The sequence below is a fragment of the Polistes canadensis genome, unplaced genomic scaffold (genome assembly GCF_001313835.1).
Source record: "Polistes canadensis isolate GaletaPanama2010 unplaced genomic scaffold, ASM131383v1 scaffold_155, whole genome shotgun sequence".
NCBI classification, from domain to species: Eukaryota; Metazoa; Arthropoda; class Insecta; order Hymenoptera; family Vespidae; genus Polistes; species Polistes canadensis.
This window is the reverse complement of record NW_014569702.1, coordinates 102,322-122,647: the sequence shown is the minus strand read 5'-3', so window position 1 is coordinate 122,647 and position 20,326 is coordinate 102,322. Positions and strand designations below refer to the sequence as shown.

Genomic DNA, 20,326 nt, shown 5'->3' with positions numbered 1-20,326 from the left:
TTTTAATATTAAATAATTTCGATGTGATATTTTTTTCGATGACAATTTCCCCCTTCGAAGTCACCGGAACGTTAGAAAAAATATACTCTAGTTTAAACAATTACATAAATATGAGAAAAATGCTAAAATTAGAACGTTATAATCTTAATTTCTATTTATTACAAATAATATTCTCGTTTCACACGTTCACGATTTTCGGAAAGCCATGTAAACAACATTCAGTAAAAAAACTATCATAGAGAACAACGGAGCCAGTCTAACGGTGGATTTCGAAGAGAAAGGTACTTCAAAAGGTAAATCCTTGTTTTTAGATTACAATATAAATACACAATTAACAATCATTCAAGGTATATTTAATACAGTACTGTACTTTGCTAATATTTTTGATTGTTTTAACTTTCCTGGCTAATGATGACTTTGAGTTGAAATTTTTCATCTAATAAAATATTTGATCGAGATATTGTTTATTCGAAGTATATGTAAATTTGAAATAAATGTACTTTATATTGTTCTTACTTTAATGGGTCATCCTAAACATATTAGTTTTCAAAGGAAAATCTATTAAGAATAGCAGTGTACGATTTGATGGGACACACCCACGGATCAATGAATTATTTTCCACATGATAATACGAGTTTCAATTTATCGCGCGTCGAGGCTACGCATATTATTTTTGTCTATATTATTTTCTAATAATGAAGAATCAACTGAAAGTAAGAACGATATCGAAACAGAACATATATCTTGATATCGTCGAGTTTCAAAGAAAGTCGTAGACTTCCTTATCTGTTGATAGATAAATGATACGCTTGAGAGTTTTTCGTTCGTCGAATTCCTCGAGGATAACGAGAGTTATTAAGGAATCTCGATAATTTCCTACGATATTTTTAGGACTAACAATAATAGAACATATCGATTCAATTTCTAAATGAAATATCGATGAGATGGTGCAATCGTATCGAAGATATTAGGTTGTCCCATAAGTTCTTTCCCTTTTTTTTATGCGATTTCAACAGACGATATTTATTATTTAAGGTTGTTTTAGTTGAACCCTCACCGGTCAGACGAAAATCTGTGTTAAACGGTTGTTAAACTAATTTTTAACGTGACATTAATTGACTGTTTAATTACCTACTATTCGTTGGCTCCTGAATTTTGCTTGGAAAGGAATAAATGGTCAGCGAATGAAAGCTAAAAGAAATTGGACATCGCTTAGATAGGCCGCGGAAATGCCTCAAGGATATACTTTGATACAAATTTGTAGCTTAAAAGGGAACCTTCCGTTGAAGTAAATGACAGAGAGCAACCATGTCAGGTCAGCGTTGATTAACTCAAATGCGGATATGACGTAGCTTTGCGTACACCGTTGACCACCGATACGTAGGATACTACGAGCGCGAATGGTTTCCAAACGGTAGCCCTTTTCTCGTTCCTCCATCTATAATATTCTAGATCCGTATCATTTTATAGATCATTATATCACTACTACGTTTATTTCCTTTTCTATCATGCTCCTTCGTGCGCCTGTACGAACGAGAAGAGACTTAATAGAGCACACATGAGACTAACCGAGACACATTGCTCAATTTTTCTTTCTTTCACGCATGCGATTATTTCTTTTATCCGATAATTTCATTCACGTATTTTTTGACGACTCATGGCACGTGAAAAGATCGCTCCTTGATCGAATGATTTTAGAGGAATAGAAAAAATAATCATTATAAATCGATCTATTTTTTACTAGATATTTTTCTGTGCCGAAAGAAAAAAAAATGGCTTCGGTCTTTCGATTCAAGGGCACGTCCATCGAGTATATTTATAAACGGTGATTAATTTAGTCTTCTGTGGAAAGAGTATGAAGAAGATATCGAATATATTTAATCTCGATGTGATTATATATATATATATATATATATAATATTCAACTTCTGTAATATTTATGGTGACATTTATTTTTCTATTATCAAGAAACTAGAGAGATTCGTGAATGGAAAGACCATGAGAATAAAGCGAAGAGCACGAAAAGGCGCATTTGATAGCTCTCGTAAAGGATCGAAGAACGTAATGGATGTTGACGCAAATTGAAAAAGTGCATCATCGACTTTTTGGGTCATTCGATTTATCTTTCGTTTATTCAATGATTTGTCTTCTTTTTGTTTTTCGAAGGATGACGACGACGAAAGAGAAAAGAAGATACCAAGAAGATATGAAGCAAGCTTGCAAAATCGCCATGCAAATAAAGTATATATCCCCATAAACATTATGCCTAAAGTAATTATCGTTTTCGATTTAACTTGCTCTTTAGTAGTAATTGACGATAGTATTGTATTTACTTTGAAATAGAATAAGCTTCGCACACATTAGATCGTACCATTTACAAAATCTAATGCGAAAAAGATAAAGTTAGGATTAATGTCGTTTAAAGCTTAGCGAAACGGGTTCCATAATGGTGACCCTAATGAAGGTTTTTAAACTCGTAGTGCTGCATGGCGAAGGCAGGCGCAGCGTTGAGATAGCACAAATAAGCTTTTGTTTATCGCGCGGTGTCTTCGATCGCTCGCATCGCCTGCTTTTTAATAAACCACAACACACAAAAGAGATCATTCATTATGCGTTCGTCTAATGGAAAATGCAAGACAACGCCATCGTCGTTATTGAAAAGGAGAGAGTGGTAGGGGAGAGGGAGAAACGGAGACGAAGACGGATAGTTTATAAGGGATGCTTTCTCAAGGTAGTTTTCCAAGTGCAGGCCAGTTGGTTCCGCCTTTCCGCAGGTGTAGAACGTGTTCGTTCGTGGATACTGGCGCCACAGCGACTCCGGTTAGAGAAAATCAATAGTATAACGCAGTGTGTGTTGTGCGGTGTATGTTCGACTTAGTTTAGAGCTCGACGACGTCGTCCTCGTCGTTACGCTCTGTTATACAAGCCTATGAGTTAACTCTTCTCTTTTTTTTCCTTTGAAGGAAACCGCAACTCGGTAAACTCGTGTTACACACGCGAAGACCCGTTTTAAAATGGGCATTGATACGCAGGGAGATGAGATTATGCAACGAATTATGCGATAACAGAAAAGAGCCTTTTTTTAAACCCCCTAAAGAGAATAATCAAGCACCGGTTGTTTGATATTCGTGTCTGTGGACCTTGACGATTCGTTTCACAATTTACATCATTAACATTGCTGCAGTACGTTTGAATGCTTCGATCCCGAGCGTTTTAAAAAGTCAAAGGAGATCGACCTCGTTTTCAACGCGTGTCATCGCGCAATGAACAACGATGCTGCTGAGCATGCGCCAAACAATCGACATTGTTGCGACTCGTTCTTCGATATTAGGGGAAAAATAATGTTTTGTCGTTGATTTCATTCGAAATCATTCGATCGGCCGAGTAAACTTCAACTTTCCCCAGTTACCGTGTCATTCACATTGTGATTCATTTCATTCCGCCCACATTACGCGTTGTAAAGACATTAATCTGTATGTTCCCTTCTTTGCCCCCCCCCCTCCTCCTCCTCCCTCTCCTCTCTTTCTCTGTCTACCCGTAGTACCGTTTGCCATTAAGTATGACAGTACTTGCGTAATTGCTCTTAATTCCGAGTAAGTGACTATCAGACTCTTAAAAATGACATTCTTTCCAATTTTGTTCTTTACATTCGCGTAAGTTGTTTCACGAACATTTTCTCCAATCGAACGTTCTTCGCGTCGAAGATGGATGTATACATTGATCGCTACCAAATGCGAATCATTTGTGAGTCTTATGTCGAACTAATATAAACGTACTCTCGACGCTATAAATGCGCGATTAACATCGGCTGGCCTCGTTCGGTATTATGTATACACGGACGGTATATTTTCATTGATATCTTATATTTGATTTCGTTCGATTACAGAGCGCTGTTATATTTGTAAAAGAAGTTATACATCCGAGGCGTCACACGATTAGCTCGATGATGAATTACTTCTTTCGAAAGATAATTTTAGCCGGCGAGATTCAATTCCGATGAATTTTTTGTTCTCTCGCTTGCTTGTAACTAATAAAAAGACGATATAATGAGGATATATGTGAGGATGAGTAAGGAAATATTTATGTCGCTAAATCTTATTTAATTTCAACGTAGCGCAGTTTTACTATACAGTTCACCGAGAAAACAAGCGACGCCCATATTGGTTTACTGCGGTTTTCCTTGTGTATTTCATGATCTACCTGTACGAATGCACTAGGCGTGCATCCAGTTAACAGGTTAGACCGGCTGCTTACTCGTCTCATTTGTTTCTATACATTTTTAATTAGAAAGAAAAATATAAGATTCTACGCCATTGGTTCTGATTTTTCCTGAATGTAATTTACTGTTGGAAGCCTCGACGCGCTCCCGCTATTTGCTGTGTGTATTTCGCACGTGTGACATCATGCGTGTGATGTAATCGTACGGTTGTGCACCGAGAGGGGCTCCTACATGCTTTGAGTGCGTAACGTAATGCGTTATTAAATGAATGTACATCAAATAATTTATGTAGGTATAGTATACGTATTCATACACACATACATAAATGATATAGGCGTGTGTTCGTGTATCGAATGTACTCACTGACCGTACGAGAGGGCCGGCCACTCTTTGTATTCGATAACTGGCTAGAAAACCGCCGTCCTCCAGTATTTACGCTCGATATTTTGACGACAAGATATTTTAGTTACATTGACACACCACGGGATACATTACGTTGGTCACTTCATACGGGGTTCTATTATATTTTATAACGATTATTTAAGTGTACTGTAATGCTCGTTGATAATTGTCGATGACTCATCGTTGAATTCTCCCGCGTGAACGAATGCTTGCTTCTTATCACTGAAATATATTTTACTCGAAAACGCTAATTGTTTCTTTTTGCAAGAAAAGACCTTGGTTTTGGTCGGTGCACACTGCATCCTTGTTACCATGATTTCTATTCGAGGTCATAACGAGCAACGTTGAACTGGTTAGAGCTGTTATTAAATTACACAACGTGTTATACTTACAGAGTACGTAAGGAGCAAAGATAAGATTACCTTGCAACTCTTATCTTTGTACGTACGTAATAAGAATGAATAACATAACTTTAAAAGATTGAAATAATGAATGATTTTTGTTTAGAACCGCCCTCTCTAGGTGTAAGAAGATTGTGAGCTGTTGGTCCGATTGACAAAATGACGACCGACATCTCGGTAGTACGCGGGGGTTGGGACCCTACGCTGCAACAAGAGATTGTCGATGAGTACGAATACGACGGAGGAAATTCGAGCTCGAGACTTTTCGAACGCTCGCGCATCAAAGCTTTAGCTGGTACGTTCTACTTTATATTATTTCATTACAATTACTTGTTAAGAATCTCAATGAATTGTCACGTGTTTTAAACGTAAGCACGCGAAAGATATTGGATGCTTCGTACACCACATCCGCATCCTTCTTTGATAATGGGAACTGCATTAAGTTTTCCATGCTTCCGCGATATACATAAATGTACAACATATCGATCGAGTTCAGTAGCGCGTTAACATTCTCTCCTATCGAGTGTTTCTATTATTATTTGTATTATTTCAAAATGAATTACGATAATGTCGTTTTCAATCTCCGAGGTAAAGTAACATTTGACGAATCGCCTCATTTTTCTATAATATACTTTTTTATTTATCGTTATACTTGTTTTCGTAGGTGAACGAGAATTAGTACAAAAGAAAACTTTTCAAAAATGGGTGAACTCTCACCTTGTGCGATGTTCCTGCCGCATCGGCGACTTGTACGTCGATCTTCGAGATGGTAAAATGCTGATAAAACTGTTGGAAATCTTGTCGGGGGAACGCTTGCCGCGACCAACCAAAGGAAAAATGCGGATTCATTGTTTGGAGAACGTCGACAAGGCATTGCAATTTTTACGAGAGCAAAGAGTTCATCTTGAAAATATGGGCTCGCACGACATAGTCGATGGTAATCCGCGGCTTAGTTTGGGCCTGATTTGGACTATTATTTTACGATTTCAAATTCAAGACATTACGATCGAAGAAACGGACAATCAGGAAACGAAATCCGCAAAGGATGCTTTGCTTCTTTGGTGTCAGATGAAAACGGCTGGTTATCACAACGTCAATGTTAGAAATTTCACTACTTCTTGGCGCGATGGTCTAGCCTTTAACGCTATTATTCATAAACACCGTCCAGACTTAATACAATTCGATAAGTTGTCCAAATCCAATGCTATTTATAATCTTAACAATGCATTTAACGTTGCCGAAGACAAACTCGGTCTTACAAAATTACTGGATGCCGAGGACATCTTCGTCGACCATCCGGACGAGAAATCGATTATCACTTACGTCGTAACATACTATCATTACTTCTCTAAGATGAAGCAGGAGACCGTTCAAGGTAAGAGGATCGGCAAGGTCGTTGGTATCGCTATGGAGAACGATCGTATGATACACGAATACGAAAGTTTGACCAGTGATTTGTTGCGATGGATTGAAGCGACCATAGAAGCCCTCGGCGATCGTAGATTCGCCAATTCCTTGGTGGGGGTTCAATCGCAACTTTCCCAATTCTCGAATTATCGTACAGTCGAGAAGCCACCTAAATTCGTTGAAAAGGGTAATCTTGAAGTATTATTATTCACGTTGCAATCAAAGATGCGGGCCAATAATCAAAAACCATACACGCCGAAAGAGGGTAAAATGATATCGGATATAAATAAAGCTTGGGAGAGATTAGAAAAGGCCGAGCACGAACGGGAATTAGCTTTACGCGAGGAATTGATTCGTCAAGAGAAATTGGAACAATTGGCGGCGAGATTTAACCGTAAAGCCAGTATGAGAGAGACTTGGCTATCGGAAAATCAACGATTGGTCTCTCAAGATAATTTCGGTTTCGATCTTGCTGCTGTCGAAGCGGCTGCTAAGAAGCACGAGGCTATTGAAACGGACATCTTTGCTTACGAGGAACGTGTACAAGCTGTTATGGCGGTATCACTAGAACTGGAGGCAGAGAAATATCATGACATCGAACGAATCAATGCGCGAAAAGACAACGTCTTGCGTCTTTGGAATTATCTCTTGGAGTTGCTACGAGCCAGACGATCGAGATTAGAACTATCATTGCAACTTCAACAAAACTTCCAAGAGATGTTGTATATTCTCGACAGCATGGAAGAAATAAAATTGCGTTTATTGACCGACGATTATGGAAAGCATCTGATGGGCGTCGAAGATCTTTTACAAAAGCATTCGCTCGTCGAAGCCGATATCAATGTCTTGGGAGAAAGAGTAAAGGCTGTCGTACAACAGACGCAAAGATTTTTGGAACACGGAGATGGATATCGACCTTGTGACCCAGCGATCATAGTCGAGCGAGTCCAACAACTGGAAGATGCCTACGCCGAATTGGTACGCTTGGCTGTAGAACGACGCGCGAGATTAGAAGAATCTCGCAAACTTTGGCAGTTCTATTGGGACATGGCCGATGAAGAGAATTGGATTAAAGAGAAGGAACAGATTGTATCTACTGGGGATATCGGCCATGATTTAACTACCATTAATTTGTTACTATCCAAACACAAAGCTTTGGAAAATGAAATTCAATCGCACGAACCGCAACTTATGTCTGTAGCTGCTGTTGGCGATGAATTGGTGCGACAGCAACACTTTGGCGCCGATCGTATCCGCGATAGACTTCAAGAAATCTTGGGAATGTGGAATCACCTTTTGGATCTTGTTGCATTCAGAAGGAAACGTCTAGAGGAGGCCGTCGATTATCATCAATTAATCGCAGACGCGGACGATATCGATATTTGGATGTTGGATACGCTTAGACTCGTATCGTCGGAAGATGTTGGTAGAGACGAGGCTAATGTGCAGTCGTTGTTGAAGAAACACAAGGATGTAACCGATGAACTCAAAAACTATGCTACTACTATTGATCAACTTCATCAGCAAGCATCTGGCCTTGGAGAACGGGATGCTAAATCGCCAGAAGTTGTAGAAAGACTTGCTTCGATCGACTCCAGATACAAGGAATTATTGGAATTAGCTAAATTACGTAAGCAAAGGTTATTGGATGCGTTGTCTTTATACAAATTGTTCAGCGAATCCGATGGTGTTGAGCAATGGATCGGAGAGAAGAATAGGATGTTGGATACGATGGTTCCAGCCAAGGATATCGAAGACGTTGAGATCATGAAACATAGGTATAACGGTTTTGAAAAGGAAATGAACGCGAATGCGTCGCGAGTAGCAGTAGTCAATCAATTGGCGAGACAGCTACTACACGTTGAACATCCAAATTCGGAACAGATAGTAGCTCGTCAAAATGAATTGAATCAAAAATGGGCAGAATTGCGAGATAAGGCAGAAGGTAAACGCGAAGAACTTAACTCTGCTCACGGAGTACAAACCTTCCACATTGAATGCCGCGAAACTGTGTCCTGGATCGAAGATAAGAAACGAATTCTACAACAAACTGATAGTTTGGAAATGGATTTAACGGGCGTTATGACGTTGCAACGTAGATTAAGTGGTATGGAACGCGACTTAGCTGCCATACAAGCCAAGCTCGATGCATTGGAGAAGGAAGCACAGGTGATCGAACAGGAACATCCGGAAGAAGCGGCTGTTATCCGAGAAAGAATAACACAAATTCATTTGATATGGGAGCAGTTAACGCAAATGCTCAAGGAACGCGATGCCAAACTCGAGGAAGCTGGTGACTTGCACAGGTTCTTACGCGATCTAGATCACTTCCAGGCTTGGTTGACTAAGACACAAACCTCCGTTGCCAGCGAAGATACACCGACAAGTCTGGCCGACGCCGAGAAATTACTTACTCAACATCAAAATATTAAGGAAGAGATTGACAATTATACCGACGATTATCAAAAAATGATGGAATATGGTGAAAGATTAACGAGCGAAGCTGGCGACGGTGACACGCAATACATGTTTTTGCGAGAAAGATTGAACGCCCTAAAAATGGGTTGGGAAGAATTACACCAGATGTGGGCCAACAGGCAAAACTTATTGTCAAATTCGCTCAACCTCCAAGTATTCGATCGCGATGCCCGACAGGCAGAGGTACTTTTGTCGCAACAGGAACACACTCTTGCAAAGGACGAGACGCCGGCGAACTTCGAGCAAGCCGAGCATATGATTAAACGTCACGAAGCGTTTATGAACACAATGGATGCGAACGACGAGAAGATTAATTCCGTAGTGCAATACGCTGGAAGGCTCGTCGACGAAGGACACTTCGCTTCCGACAAAGTAAAGAAGAAAGCTGAAAACATAAACGAGCGTAGGCGAGTCAATCGCGAAAAAGCGAATCAATTGATGGAAAAATTAAAGGACCAACTTCAATTACAAATGTTTTTACAAGACTGCGAGGAATTGGGTGAATGGGTGCAAGAGAAACATATCACTGCTCAAGACGAAACATACCGTAGCGCGAAAACGGTGCACAGCAAATGGACGCGTCATCAAGCGTTCGAGGCCGAAATTGCGAGCAACAAAGATCGTTTGCAACAATTGCAGAAAGCCGCGGACGAATTGGTTCAGCAGAAGCCCGAATTTGTGGAGCTCATCAAACCGAAAGTAGCCGAGTTAGGTGATCAATTCACCGATCTTGAAACTACCACCCACGACAAGGGTGAACGTCTCTTCGATGCCAATCGCGAAGTGCTGATACATCAAACGTGCGACGACATTGATTCGTGGATGAACGAGTTGGAAAAACAAATAGAAAGTACCGATACCGGCTCGGATTTGGCATCTGTGAATATTCTGATGCAAAAGCAACAGATGATCGAGACCCAAATGGCGGTGAAAGCACGACAGGTTACAGAATTGGACAAACAAGCAGAGCATCTGCAACGTACCGTACCGGACGATAAGATGGAAGAAATCAAGTGTAAGAAAGAAAAGGTTGCGCAAAGGTTTGCACAATTGAAGGCACCTTTGATAGATCGGCAACGACATCTCGAGAAAAAGAAGGAAGCCTTCCAATTTAGGCGAGACGTCGAAGATGAGAAATTATGGATAGCGGAAAAGATGCCGCAAGCTACGAGCAACGAATACGGCAACTCCCTCTTCAACGTACACATGCTTAAGAAGAAGAATCAATCGTTGCGCACGGAGATCGATAATCACGAGCCTCGAATTAATTTGGTATGCAATAATGGACAAAAATTAATCGACGAAGGTCACGAGGACAGTCCTGAATTTAATAGACTCATCTCGGAATTAACGGAGAAGTGGAAGGAATTAAAAGACGCGGTAGAGGACAGAAACAAGCATTTACTTCAGAATGAAAAGGCACAACAGTACTTCTTCGATGCCACCGAAGCAGAATCTTGGATGAGCGAACAAGAATTGTACATGATGGTCGAAGATCGCGGCAAGGACGAAATCTCGGCTCAAAATCTTATGAAGAAACACGAATCTTTGGAACACGCTGTCGAAGATTATGCCGATACGATTCGTCAACTCGGCGAAACTGCTAGACAATTGATAAACGATCAACATCCGTTAGCTGATCAGATCGCGGTGAAGCAATCGCAGGTCGATAAATTGTACGCCGGCTTGAAAGACCTTGCCGGTGAACGTCGTGCTAAATTGGACGAGGCTCTTCAACTGTTCATGTTAAATCGAGAAGTCGACGACTTGGAACAGTGGATCGCGGAAAGAGAATTGGTAGCCGCTAGTCACGAGTTAGGCCAAGATTACGATCACGTTACTCTTTTGTGGGAAAGATTTAAGGAGTTTGCACGTGATACGGAAGCAATTGGCTCGGAAAGAGTTGCTGCGGTTAATGGTATTGCCGATTCGTTGATAGCAAACGGACATTCGGATGCTGCTACGATAGCCGAATGGAAAGACGGCTTGAACGAAGGTTGGCAAGATCTGCTCGAATTAATCGAAACTCGTACGCAAATGTTAGCAGCTAGTCGAGAATTACACAAATTCTTCCACGATTGCAAAGACGTTCTTGGTAGAATTCTTGAAAAACAAAATGCCATGTCCGATGAGTTGGGTCGCGATGCTGGATCCGTGTCTGCGCTTCAACGTAAACATGCTAACTTTATGCAAGATCTGTCAACTTTGCAAAGTCAAGTATCACAGATACAAGAAGAATCAGCGAAATTAGAGACGAGTTATGCCGGAGACAAGGCAAGAGAAATTACAAATCGAGAAGCCGAGGTGGTCGCTGCATGGAACAACCTTCAATCCTTGTGCGAAGGTAGACGAGCGAAATTAGAAGACACTGGAGATCTGTTTAGATTCTTCAACATGGTTAGGACTTTAATGATTTGGATGGACGATGTTGTAAGACAAATGAACACATCTGAGAAGCCACGAGACGTTGGTGGTGTTGAACTCCTAATGAATAATCATCAAAGCTTAAAAGCAGAAATCGATGCCAGGGAGGACAATCTCATGGCATGCATCAATCTTGGTAAAGACTTATTAGCTAGGAATCATTATGGAAGTGCCCAAATAAAAGAAAAATTAGCAGCACTAACGGACCATAGAAATGCCCTTTTACATCGATGGGAAGAACGTTGGGAGAACCTGCAGCTGAGTAAGTTTTTTTCCTAATTATTCGATTCGTCTTGTATCGAATGTAAGTGTTTTTATATTCTTTTGGGGGTTTTTTTCAGTTTTGGAAGTCTATCAATTTGCTCGAGATGCTGCTGTCGCTGAGGCATGGTTAATCGCTCAAGAACCATATCTTATGAGCCAAGAACTTGGCGTAAGCAATACTTCATCATTTTGATCGTTATCATCATTATTAGAATTTATTATTATTATTATTATCGTTATTGCAGCATACTATCGACGAAGTCGAAAACTTAATTAAAAAGCATGAAGCATTTGAAAAATCAGCGGCTGCACAAGAGGAAAGGTTTAGTGCCTTGCATCGACTTACTACTGTATGTAATACAATTTTATGTCTACACATATATTTTGATTGATTCTTATGGGTACAAATATAATTATATTTTTGGTGCAGTTTGAATTAAAAGAGTTAAAGAGACGAGAGCAAGAGAAAGAGGAAGAAGAAAGAAGAAAGAAAGAAGAGGCTGCAGCAGCTGAAGCGGCAAGATTAGCGAAAGCAACTCCTGTTACTAGCCCTGACGAACCACCTAGCGAAAGGTAAATTATATTTTTAATTATAGCAATTAACCTTTTATACTCGAGACAAATAAAACTTAAATAACCATCGTTATCGTTCAAATTATCGTGTTAAACCGAACGGTTTGAATGCAAATAATGAATTAGTTTTAACAACATCTAGAGTTAAATCTATCTTTCTTATTTTCCATTTTGTATTTTTGCAATAGAACCGAAGCCGAAGGGGTGCAGAGTGGCGAACGCGCAGCAGGAGAAGATGACTCGCATGGTAAGATTATTATGTTTTCGATTATTCAATATTTTTTTGCAAAAGATAATTATAAAGAAAGTAGTCGTTATTTACATTTATTATCACTTATTTGGCATAGAGTCATAATCAAGGTTTTTAAATTTCATAAGATGGCTGGTTCATCTTTCGAATCAACTAAAGTTACAAACTTAAAATCGTGAAATTACGATAAAATATTCTATTTATAACACTTAACGTGAAATTTAAAATTGAGAGAATGATTGGATTTTGTTTGACTACTAATACAATATAGTTAGTTAACATCGCTTCTTGCGATTATGAACTTAACTGTTTGGCAACTGGATTTATAAATATGGTTTGTTTGGATAAGCATGTAATCGCTAACAGCACGTTTATTTTTGCCTTTTTTTCCTCCTTCAAAATGTGTTCCTTACCAATTTTGGTCCATTCAACCTTATATTGTCCCCGAATGCACCCTTAATGCGGCACGGAATGCACAAACCACAGTGACACACCGCAAGGCTTCCACGCGTACACCACAGCCTCAAGATAAACCTAAGGAAGGTGAGTGTTTTCATCAGATATATTACGAGATAGACATTTTTTTTAGGCTTCGAAAATTGTTTTTTATACAAAATAATTTTATCTTATTACTAATGAAGAAATTGTATGCAATGATATATTTTTATATGTTTCATTTCAAATTAAATAGTTATATGCACATTCATTTTTTCTCTATCAGCTGTGCTCATTGATCATCTCTTTACATTTGGTGTTGGATTCTACCGCTAGTCATCTTCTTATTTACATTTACATTTATCTGTGTTTCCTGTAATAATCTTATATCTTTCAGCATATTTCTGGCGATTGTGGATAAATCTTTTTACCATTATAGCTATCGTTCACTTGCTTTTATTAATTTTTCCAGCAGGTGATGGAATTACTTTGTCTCCGATGTTTCTCTTACCATTTATCCTAAGCTATACGTCATCGATTATAATTTAAACGCGATTAACGAATCACATTATCATTTAAAATATTTTATGTGTTGCACGACCAACAAAACAGCCAACTAAATGGTTCATTATTCATCAGGAAAAACTAATTGTTTTAAAAAAACAAGAATTTATATTCATCATTCATTGAGTATCTACAGATACTTTTAATTTTTTCTTCCGAATTGGTATGTACACGTTACATTTGTCATTTATATTTCATTTAATCGACAAAAAACAGCTTTACTTTTTATTGAGGTAAGATTTGGTATGTTATGTTCGTAAAAAACATTTGCAAAATAATTACTTACCTATATTGAAATATAAAATATTCAATTATTTTAATAATCACACACAAAGTTACGTATTCGTCAATTCGATTTATTTAAAAAATTGCATGACAATGTAAAAATCTGTGCTTTATTCTTCTTGCGTAAAAACTGATATAGAATATTGTAGATTCTTCTCACATACATATATATATAATATATTTAAGAGATAAAGATCGCATGATTTAGTAATTGGTGTGGTGTAGTGCATGCTCAGAAATCTACCCAATTGCCTTTGGCGGGAGAAACAACGTCACCCGATACACAAATTACTACGAAGTCTCGTCCAAGTGGCCTATCCACTCCAACCAGTAAGTATTTTTTATAAATGTCTTCATTACAATTTCTTTTTAAACATAATGAATGAAAATTAGATGTATTGATATATGATACAATAGTATTTATTTATTTGTATTTTACAATTTATGATAATTAATTCAAAGTAGTGTCAAAATAAATTGAATTGTGCATAGATGCACGTTTTTGTTGCACCGGGCCGAAGGGACACGTGTCGCCAAATTGATCTGCAAATTGACACGCTTGAAGTAGTCTTAAAATTTCATCAACGGAACGCGTTATGGCTGTGTCATTTAAATTCACGTGTCTTATTAATTGCTTTGGATCTATTATAAATAAAGCCCTGATTGCTATTCCTCGAATCTCATCTAATATGCCATAATCTTTAGAAATCTTATGATTTTTATCAGCTAATACGGGAATTTTCATTTCACCCAAACCTCCTTGTTTTCTCGGAGTAGTTATCCATGCCAAATGCGAATATTCAGAATCTGTTGATATCGCAACAACTTCTGCATCTTTTATATGTATGTAAAATATAATAATTGAAAGCAGTCAAATAATTTAGTATGATTTACATAAATTAACGAAATTCTTACTAAGGTTTCGAAATTCATCGATGCGTTCGCTGAATTGAATGATTTCTGTTGGACATACGAATGTAAAATCGTATGGATAAAACAATAGTATTATATATTTTCCTTTAAAGTCTTTTAATGATAATTCTGTAATTTTAGAATTAATTACTGCGTAACCTGACCAAAATGGAGCAGGATATGATATTGCTGGTATCATTAGTATTCGTGGAATAATATCCTTGTCTGTTTCTTCAATACAACACGATCCCATATTTTGAATAATTTTTAAACGATTGTATCATAATAATACATATAATTTATACGTTCATGTGATAGTTACTGATCTAAATTTTAACTAAATGTCGAAACAAGATGAAGTAATTTGAAATATAACGATTAGAGTCACTGATATATAGCGAGTGTCAATTAAAATCGTACACCGTTACATTTATTAGATTTTTGCTTGAAAATTACTGTTACACTCGTTGTATTAATTTTACCAAACCAATATAAGTTTCTGCTATTAATTTATATAATATATACTATATAAAGAATTTATTATCTATTTAAATTGTAATTAAATATGGGTATTACCTTGTACTACCGACATACACATACATACAAGTATTGATTATACAATGATAGTATTAGAAAAAATATTGCTTCGTTTTTCTTTTATTTATACAACTATTAGCATTGCTCATTTGTTATAATAGTATATTCGTGCATGAGCATGTTGCATGAACGTGCTTTCGTAAGGTTTACACTTAAATGTTAAAGGACGTGAAAAGTGGTGTTAAATTAATACGGATACCCAGAATTCTAGTATCAACTTGTTTTCCTGATCGAATCTACAAGCTAGATGAGAAAGGAGTAAGTAGTTAATAATATTGTATGTTGCGTATATTATTAAGCTCCCAAAGGTGGAAGTGGTTCCGAATCTGGTACTTTAAGGCGTAAGGAACGCAGTCGCAGCAAATCGCCCTTCAGAAGCTTCCGATGGAAAAAATCGACCAAATCGCCCAGTTTAGATCGCAGCGGCGTGAGTGATGATGAGCACAGCATTCCTGGTAAGTTGTATGAGCAATAGTTGGTCAACAGTTGTTACTATTTATTGACTTTTTGCCAGTCAAACTTGAACCTTAACAATCGTATATGTCGTATATTCCTATTTGATTTATTCTTTGAAAATGAATGGCCTGCAAGTTTACATTCTAATGTAAACTCTAATCTTGAGATATAACACTGATGCCTAGGATCAAAGACCTATATATCTATCAGCAGTATAATAATAAAAGTCTCGTTTATAATACTTTCAGGTACGTCGTTATTCATATAGGTGAAAGGAGGAAAGTATGATGCATAGGTGTCGTCTCTCCCCTTTAGTATAAGTATACTATTAACTATAAATATTATTTTCAGATTTACTCCATTGATCAATATGATCGAGTAACATGTAATTGTTGGGGGAGGGGGAGGGCTTGATTACAGTACAATTATTTAATAAAATTAAATTACATTATAATATATTAAATATATTAATAAGTCATTTTTATACTTTATTCTTTATCATAAGCTGACATAATACTACTTTCTTTCAGAGCAACGTAGTCCCAGCGACGACGAATTCGAAGGAACACTGCAAAGAAAGCATGAGTGGGAAAGTACAACAAAGAAGGCAACTAATCGTTCGTGGGAGAAAGTATACATAGTTATACGCGGACATAACTTGTTTGTATATAAAGATCAAAAGACATATAAGGCTTCACCTGATCAACGGTACAAAGGAGAAGCACCCCTTGACGTGAGAGGCGCGACCATTACTGTAGCCACCGATTACACTAAGAAGAAACATGTCTTCCGAGTAAAGTAAGTTCAATATCTTGAAAATATAAGAAGAATTTTCATTATGAAAAGAAATAATTATAATTAATGACACGTTTGTTGGATTACAGGTCGCAAAGCGGGTCCGACTTCTTGTTCCAGGCCAAAGATGATGCAGAAGTAAATGAATGGATTTCGGCATTAAATCAAGCAGCACAAGGTACATCTGGTGCGGGTACATCTAGAGCACATACTTTGCCTGCTCCAACGCAAGCCGAGACTAAGCGGCGCAGTTTCTTCACTCTCAAGAAAAAGTAAGTTTTTTCATCACTTGTCACCTACTTCGGTAGTATATTTTAATATGATAAACAACATATCAACATATTATCATTGCATGCATTATAAAAATTTTATTATTCATATTGACCACGTTGAAAAATCTACTAATTTTTATCATCTTGTACATTCAACTCATGTCACCGAAATTCTATCATTTTATCATTTCATCCATGGTCAGCCATTTCCCTCTTTTCGTAGTTTTCTTCTACAACATCTTAACATATCGTAGTCACATCTTTGTTCGTAATATATTTCGCGTAACGTAAAGCGTCCACATTTTCGCTATTTATTTGGAAGAAACGGCTGATTAGGATCATTCATATCATCTATTGAGTCTGAGTGTAATGAAAGCTTTCTAGACAGTTGCATGTACAAGCATTGAAAGTGCTCATATTTCATACGCGAAAAWTTTGTTWTTATTTAAAAAAAAAAAAAAAAAAAAAAAAAARWTRASAWRSWWMTRRWKMKWWTAWWTAWWRKCAAKAWRWWWTWWKWTYAAWTKSRWRMMTWGCGATTAAGAAAAACTAATGTCAGCTTTGAATTCCAAGTCTCTCCTCCAAATTTTCACATTAAATTCTATTAGCTACATTTATTCATTCGATCATATCGCATTTATCATATTTTAGAAAAGCCAAAAAGTAGAAAGCGAAACCAATGAACATAAGAAACAGTACACAATTGGAACAACATTTAGAGAGATGCGGTGAGTCGCACACACTCCTAGATCGTTACCGTCGTAATATTGCACGATTAATCGATAATCATTAAAGTTATTTTCTGTTTCTTTCATTTTTCATTATAATTAGCTTCTTGGAAATACAAGAGGAATGTTCTTCCAATTGTGAATGCGGAATGATGACAGAATTCTCTGAAAACAGAGAATTAGTCTTTATGTGCAGAGCTTTATGTGTTTCATATGAGCCATATAGAAAACTTGTGTCCAAGCAATAGCAACCACTTAGTAATTTGACTCGCCATTTAGAAAATTATATCTTTTATAATAATATTAATTAAACGTTGATATTATTTCGTAAATGTTTAAAATCATCACTATTTTACGTTTTTAAAATAGTAATATTATGGTAACCATATGAAACACAATTAGGTGTTTTCTTTCATATTTTCATTGCTTCTATGTAAAATATTCATTTTTCTGTATATTAGTATGTATTATGTAGATACTGAAAATATCGTACATTATTGTTATATCATTAGACTAAATTGTTGTCATACGCCTTTTAATTGCTTTCTACTATATCACCATATAATCTTTATGTTTTTTCAATATTAGGGTTATATTTGTCTGAATATCGTTTATCATCAGTTTCACCTGTAGAAGCAATTTTCTTCAACTTTCTGACAATACATCCATGATCACAAATCTTGGTTCTATACAATATTATGTGTAACACTTTAGCTATCGTTGTATCATGTCTGTTTGTACACAGTATCATATTTATCTATTCATTGAAGTAACTATTAATAATTTTTTTAATTATATTTGAAAGTGCATTAAGTATAAAACATCGAAATAAAAATATAAACATTTGTTTGTTTAAGTAATTACAACAGAACAGTTGCAGTAACAAGAAATAAATGTTATCGAGAATGATTTTATAAGAATAAGTCAGATGATATTGTACAAGAACACTATAAATAATTGAAAATGATTAGTTTTACTTGTACTATATATGTATAACTATTAAACATTTATATTGAAATTCATTTCCAGCTAAACTGGAGCAGTGAAGTCTGGTATAAGCCGCTCCTATGCGCCAGCGCAACAACATGTTTAAAGAAATGTTTCGTCGCTCTACGTGGTTAAAGCAACGCTAATATAAAATTAGAAGACATGGCCATGGTGTTTTCAAATTAATTGAAGGACAGATTTATCGCGTCACTTAAAAATGCCTACAATATGGAGAACTCAATAACGTGATAAGTTATGTTAATATTTAAAAGTAGGCTATTTAAAGTCTGTATTTAGTTCTTCAATGAATTTTGGACACTGCAATATTGCTAGTTAAAAAAGAGTGACATTAAATGTCCCATGTTAGTGTGGTCTCAATGATTTCTTTCTTTTAGAATTATATAGATCATTTCTTTTGTTATTTTACAATACACACACATACACACATACATATATACATATTTATATCTAATTTATCTTCTTGACTATGATTAAAAATACAAATTTAATTACAAAATTTTTACATTTTTTATGCGCGCGTGTGGATGATTACATAATTATATTTCAAGGCCTTGTAGAATACAAAAATATGACTTGTAGTAGTATCATGAAGGATATTTGTATCACCAGAATATATCCATAATATCTGTAAATGATATATCATTCTTGTTTAAAGTGTATAAAGTATATTATACCTTAATTGTAATGAAAATAATTATTTTCTTTTTAATCTGTATTTCATTGCCATTAATTTTATTTGAAGCTTTTAATTTTAATCGCAAACAATTTGTTTGCGTTTGAATAACTGCCATATATTTTAACATACACACTAATTTGGGACATAATATTATAATAAATTAGCTTTTAACGAATTGTTAAATATGCATTGCCCTAAGGGAAATACGCATTGAAAAATTATAAAAAATCTGTAACAATTAACAAGAGTTCCCTCTTATATGATCCCAATTATTATAATTCTATAGAATTGAAAAAGATATTTAATTCTTGAAATATATGCAAATGTTATAATTTATATCAAGTATATGTCAAAGATAAGACAGTAACAGTTTTATCTTGTCAATAAGGGAAATCACATTCATCACTTGATTTCGCCATAATGCTTGATAATATGGTCTTATATTACTTTTATAATTGTTAATTTTTTTAATATTTATCAAGTTCATCTTGTTTCTTAGAATATAAGATTTCACAACCATACATTTACAAAATTTTCCGAACAACTCTTAAAGATTAAGCGCTTACTTTGATAATCATACAATTCCTTATAAGAAAACATTTATTTCTTTTATATTAAACTCAATGCGACTCATTCAATCTGACTTATTCCATTTGATGGAACGCACGCTCTTAGTAATAGTATATCTTATCTTTATGAATTTTTTAATAGCACTTGCCGAACGTTGGAGAAGAAAGGGGTTGTTAGTATAATGAGATCATAATATCAATAAGTCTCGTTCCACAGGGAATTGTATATACAAAAATATATAATATACCCATTTAAAAAATACCAGCTTAATCAAAACAATAATGCATACGCTTCTATGAGTTGATACATGTGCATTCAACATAAAATATTTCTAAATGTTAGAGTCGCATTGGAAGAAATATTCACCACGATTTGGTATGTAATAGCTATGTGTTTTCTATATACATGCATATATGTGCATTTTTATATGTATATATAAAATGTATTTTTTATATATATATATAATATGCAAAAAACAATAACAAATTTTAAGTTATATAAGAAATGATTATAATAGATAATATATAATTGTAAAACTAAAAGATTGCTCTTTTCGTTTTAAAACGGCCTTCCTCATAAAAACAAATTACAGGTAATAGGTGAAACGTCG

General features: G+C 36.0%; 2 protein-coding genes across 6 annotated transcripts in view; one reads left to right on the top strand and one right to left on the bottom strand.

The window, feature by feature from the left end:
- Positions 1-18,824, top strand: part of LOC106788825 (spectrin beta chain) — a 23,266-nt gene extending 4,442 nt beyond the window's left edge. The window contains exons 1-13 of one of the 5 annotated variants that reach the window (XM_014752428.1): positions 4,788-4,973; positions 5,129-5,317; positions 5,687-11,593; positions 11,673-11,764; positions 11,841-11,945; positions 12,026-12,168; positions 12,357-12,415; positions 12,905-12,961; positions 13,928-14,032; positions 15,511-15,666; positions 16,198-16,465; positions 16,552-16,734; positions 18,492-18,824. In XM_014752428.1, the coding sequence (XP_014607914.1) occupies positions 5,182-5,317; positions 5,687-11,593; positions 11,673-11,764; positions 11,841-11,945; positions 12,026-12,168; positions 12,357-12,415; positions 12,905-12,961; positions 13,928-14,032; positions 15,511-15,666; positions 16,198-16,465; positions 16,552-16,734; positions 18,492-18,495 (7,215 nt within the window). In that variant the 5' untranslated portion in view covers positions 4,788-4,973; positions 5,129-5,181 and the 3' untranslated portion in view covers positions 18,496-18,824. Of the gene's footprint in view, positions 1-4,787; positions 4,974-5,128; positions 5,318-5,686; positions 11,594-11,672; positions 11,765-11,840; positions 11,946-12,025; positions 12,169-12,356; positions 12,416-12,904; positions 12,962-13,927; positions 14,033-15,510; positions 15,667-16,197; positions 16,466-16,551; positions 16,735-18,491 lie in introns of those variants that run through there. The other 4 variants (XM_014752427.1, XM_014752429.1, XM_014752430.1 and 1 more) reach the window with 4 other exon arrangements.
- Positions 14,047-15,504, bottom strand: LOC106788828 (peroxiredoxin-2-like). The gene is made up of 2 exons (XM_014752436.1): positions 14,618-15,504; positions 14,047-14,536 (listed from the first exon to the last, which is right to left on the bottom strand). Exons 1-2 carry the CDS (start codon positions 14,865-14,867, stop codon positions 14,154-14,156), a joined length of 633 nt encoding a protein of 210 aa, XP_014607922.1. The 5' UTR covers positions 14,868-15,504; the 3' UTR covers positions 14,047-14,153.
- Positions 18,825-20,326: the final 1,502 nt, after the last annotated feature.

What these genes read in the sequence shown, in the direction of transcription:
- LOC106788828 (XM_014752436.1), bottom strand. Translation starts at nt 14,867, where the DNA reads ATGGGATCGTGTTGTATTGAAGAAACAGACAAGGATATTATTCCACGA. An exon ending in CGATGAATTTCGAAACCTTA is followed by an intron (nt 14,537 to 14,617) that starts GTAAGAATTTCG and finishes TACATATAAAAG; the next exon opens with ATGCAGAAGTTGTTGCGATA.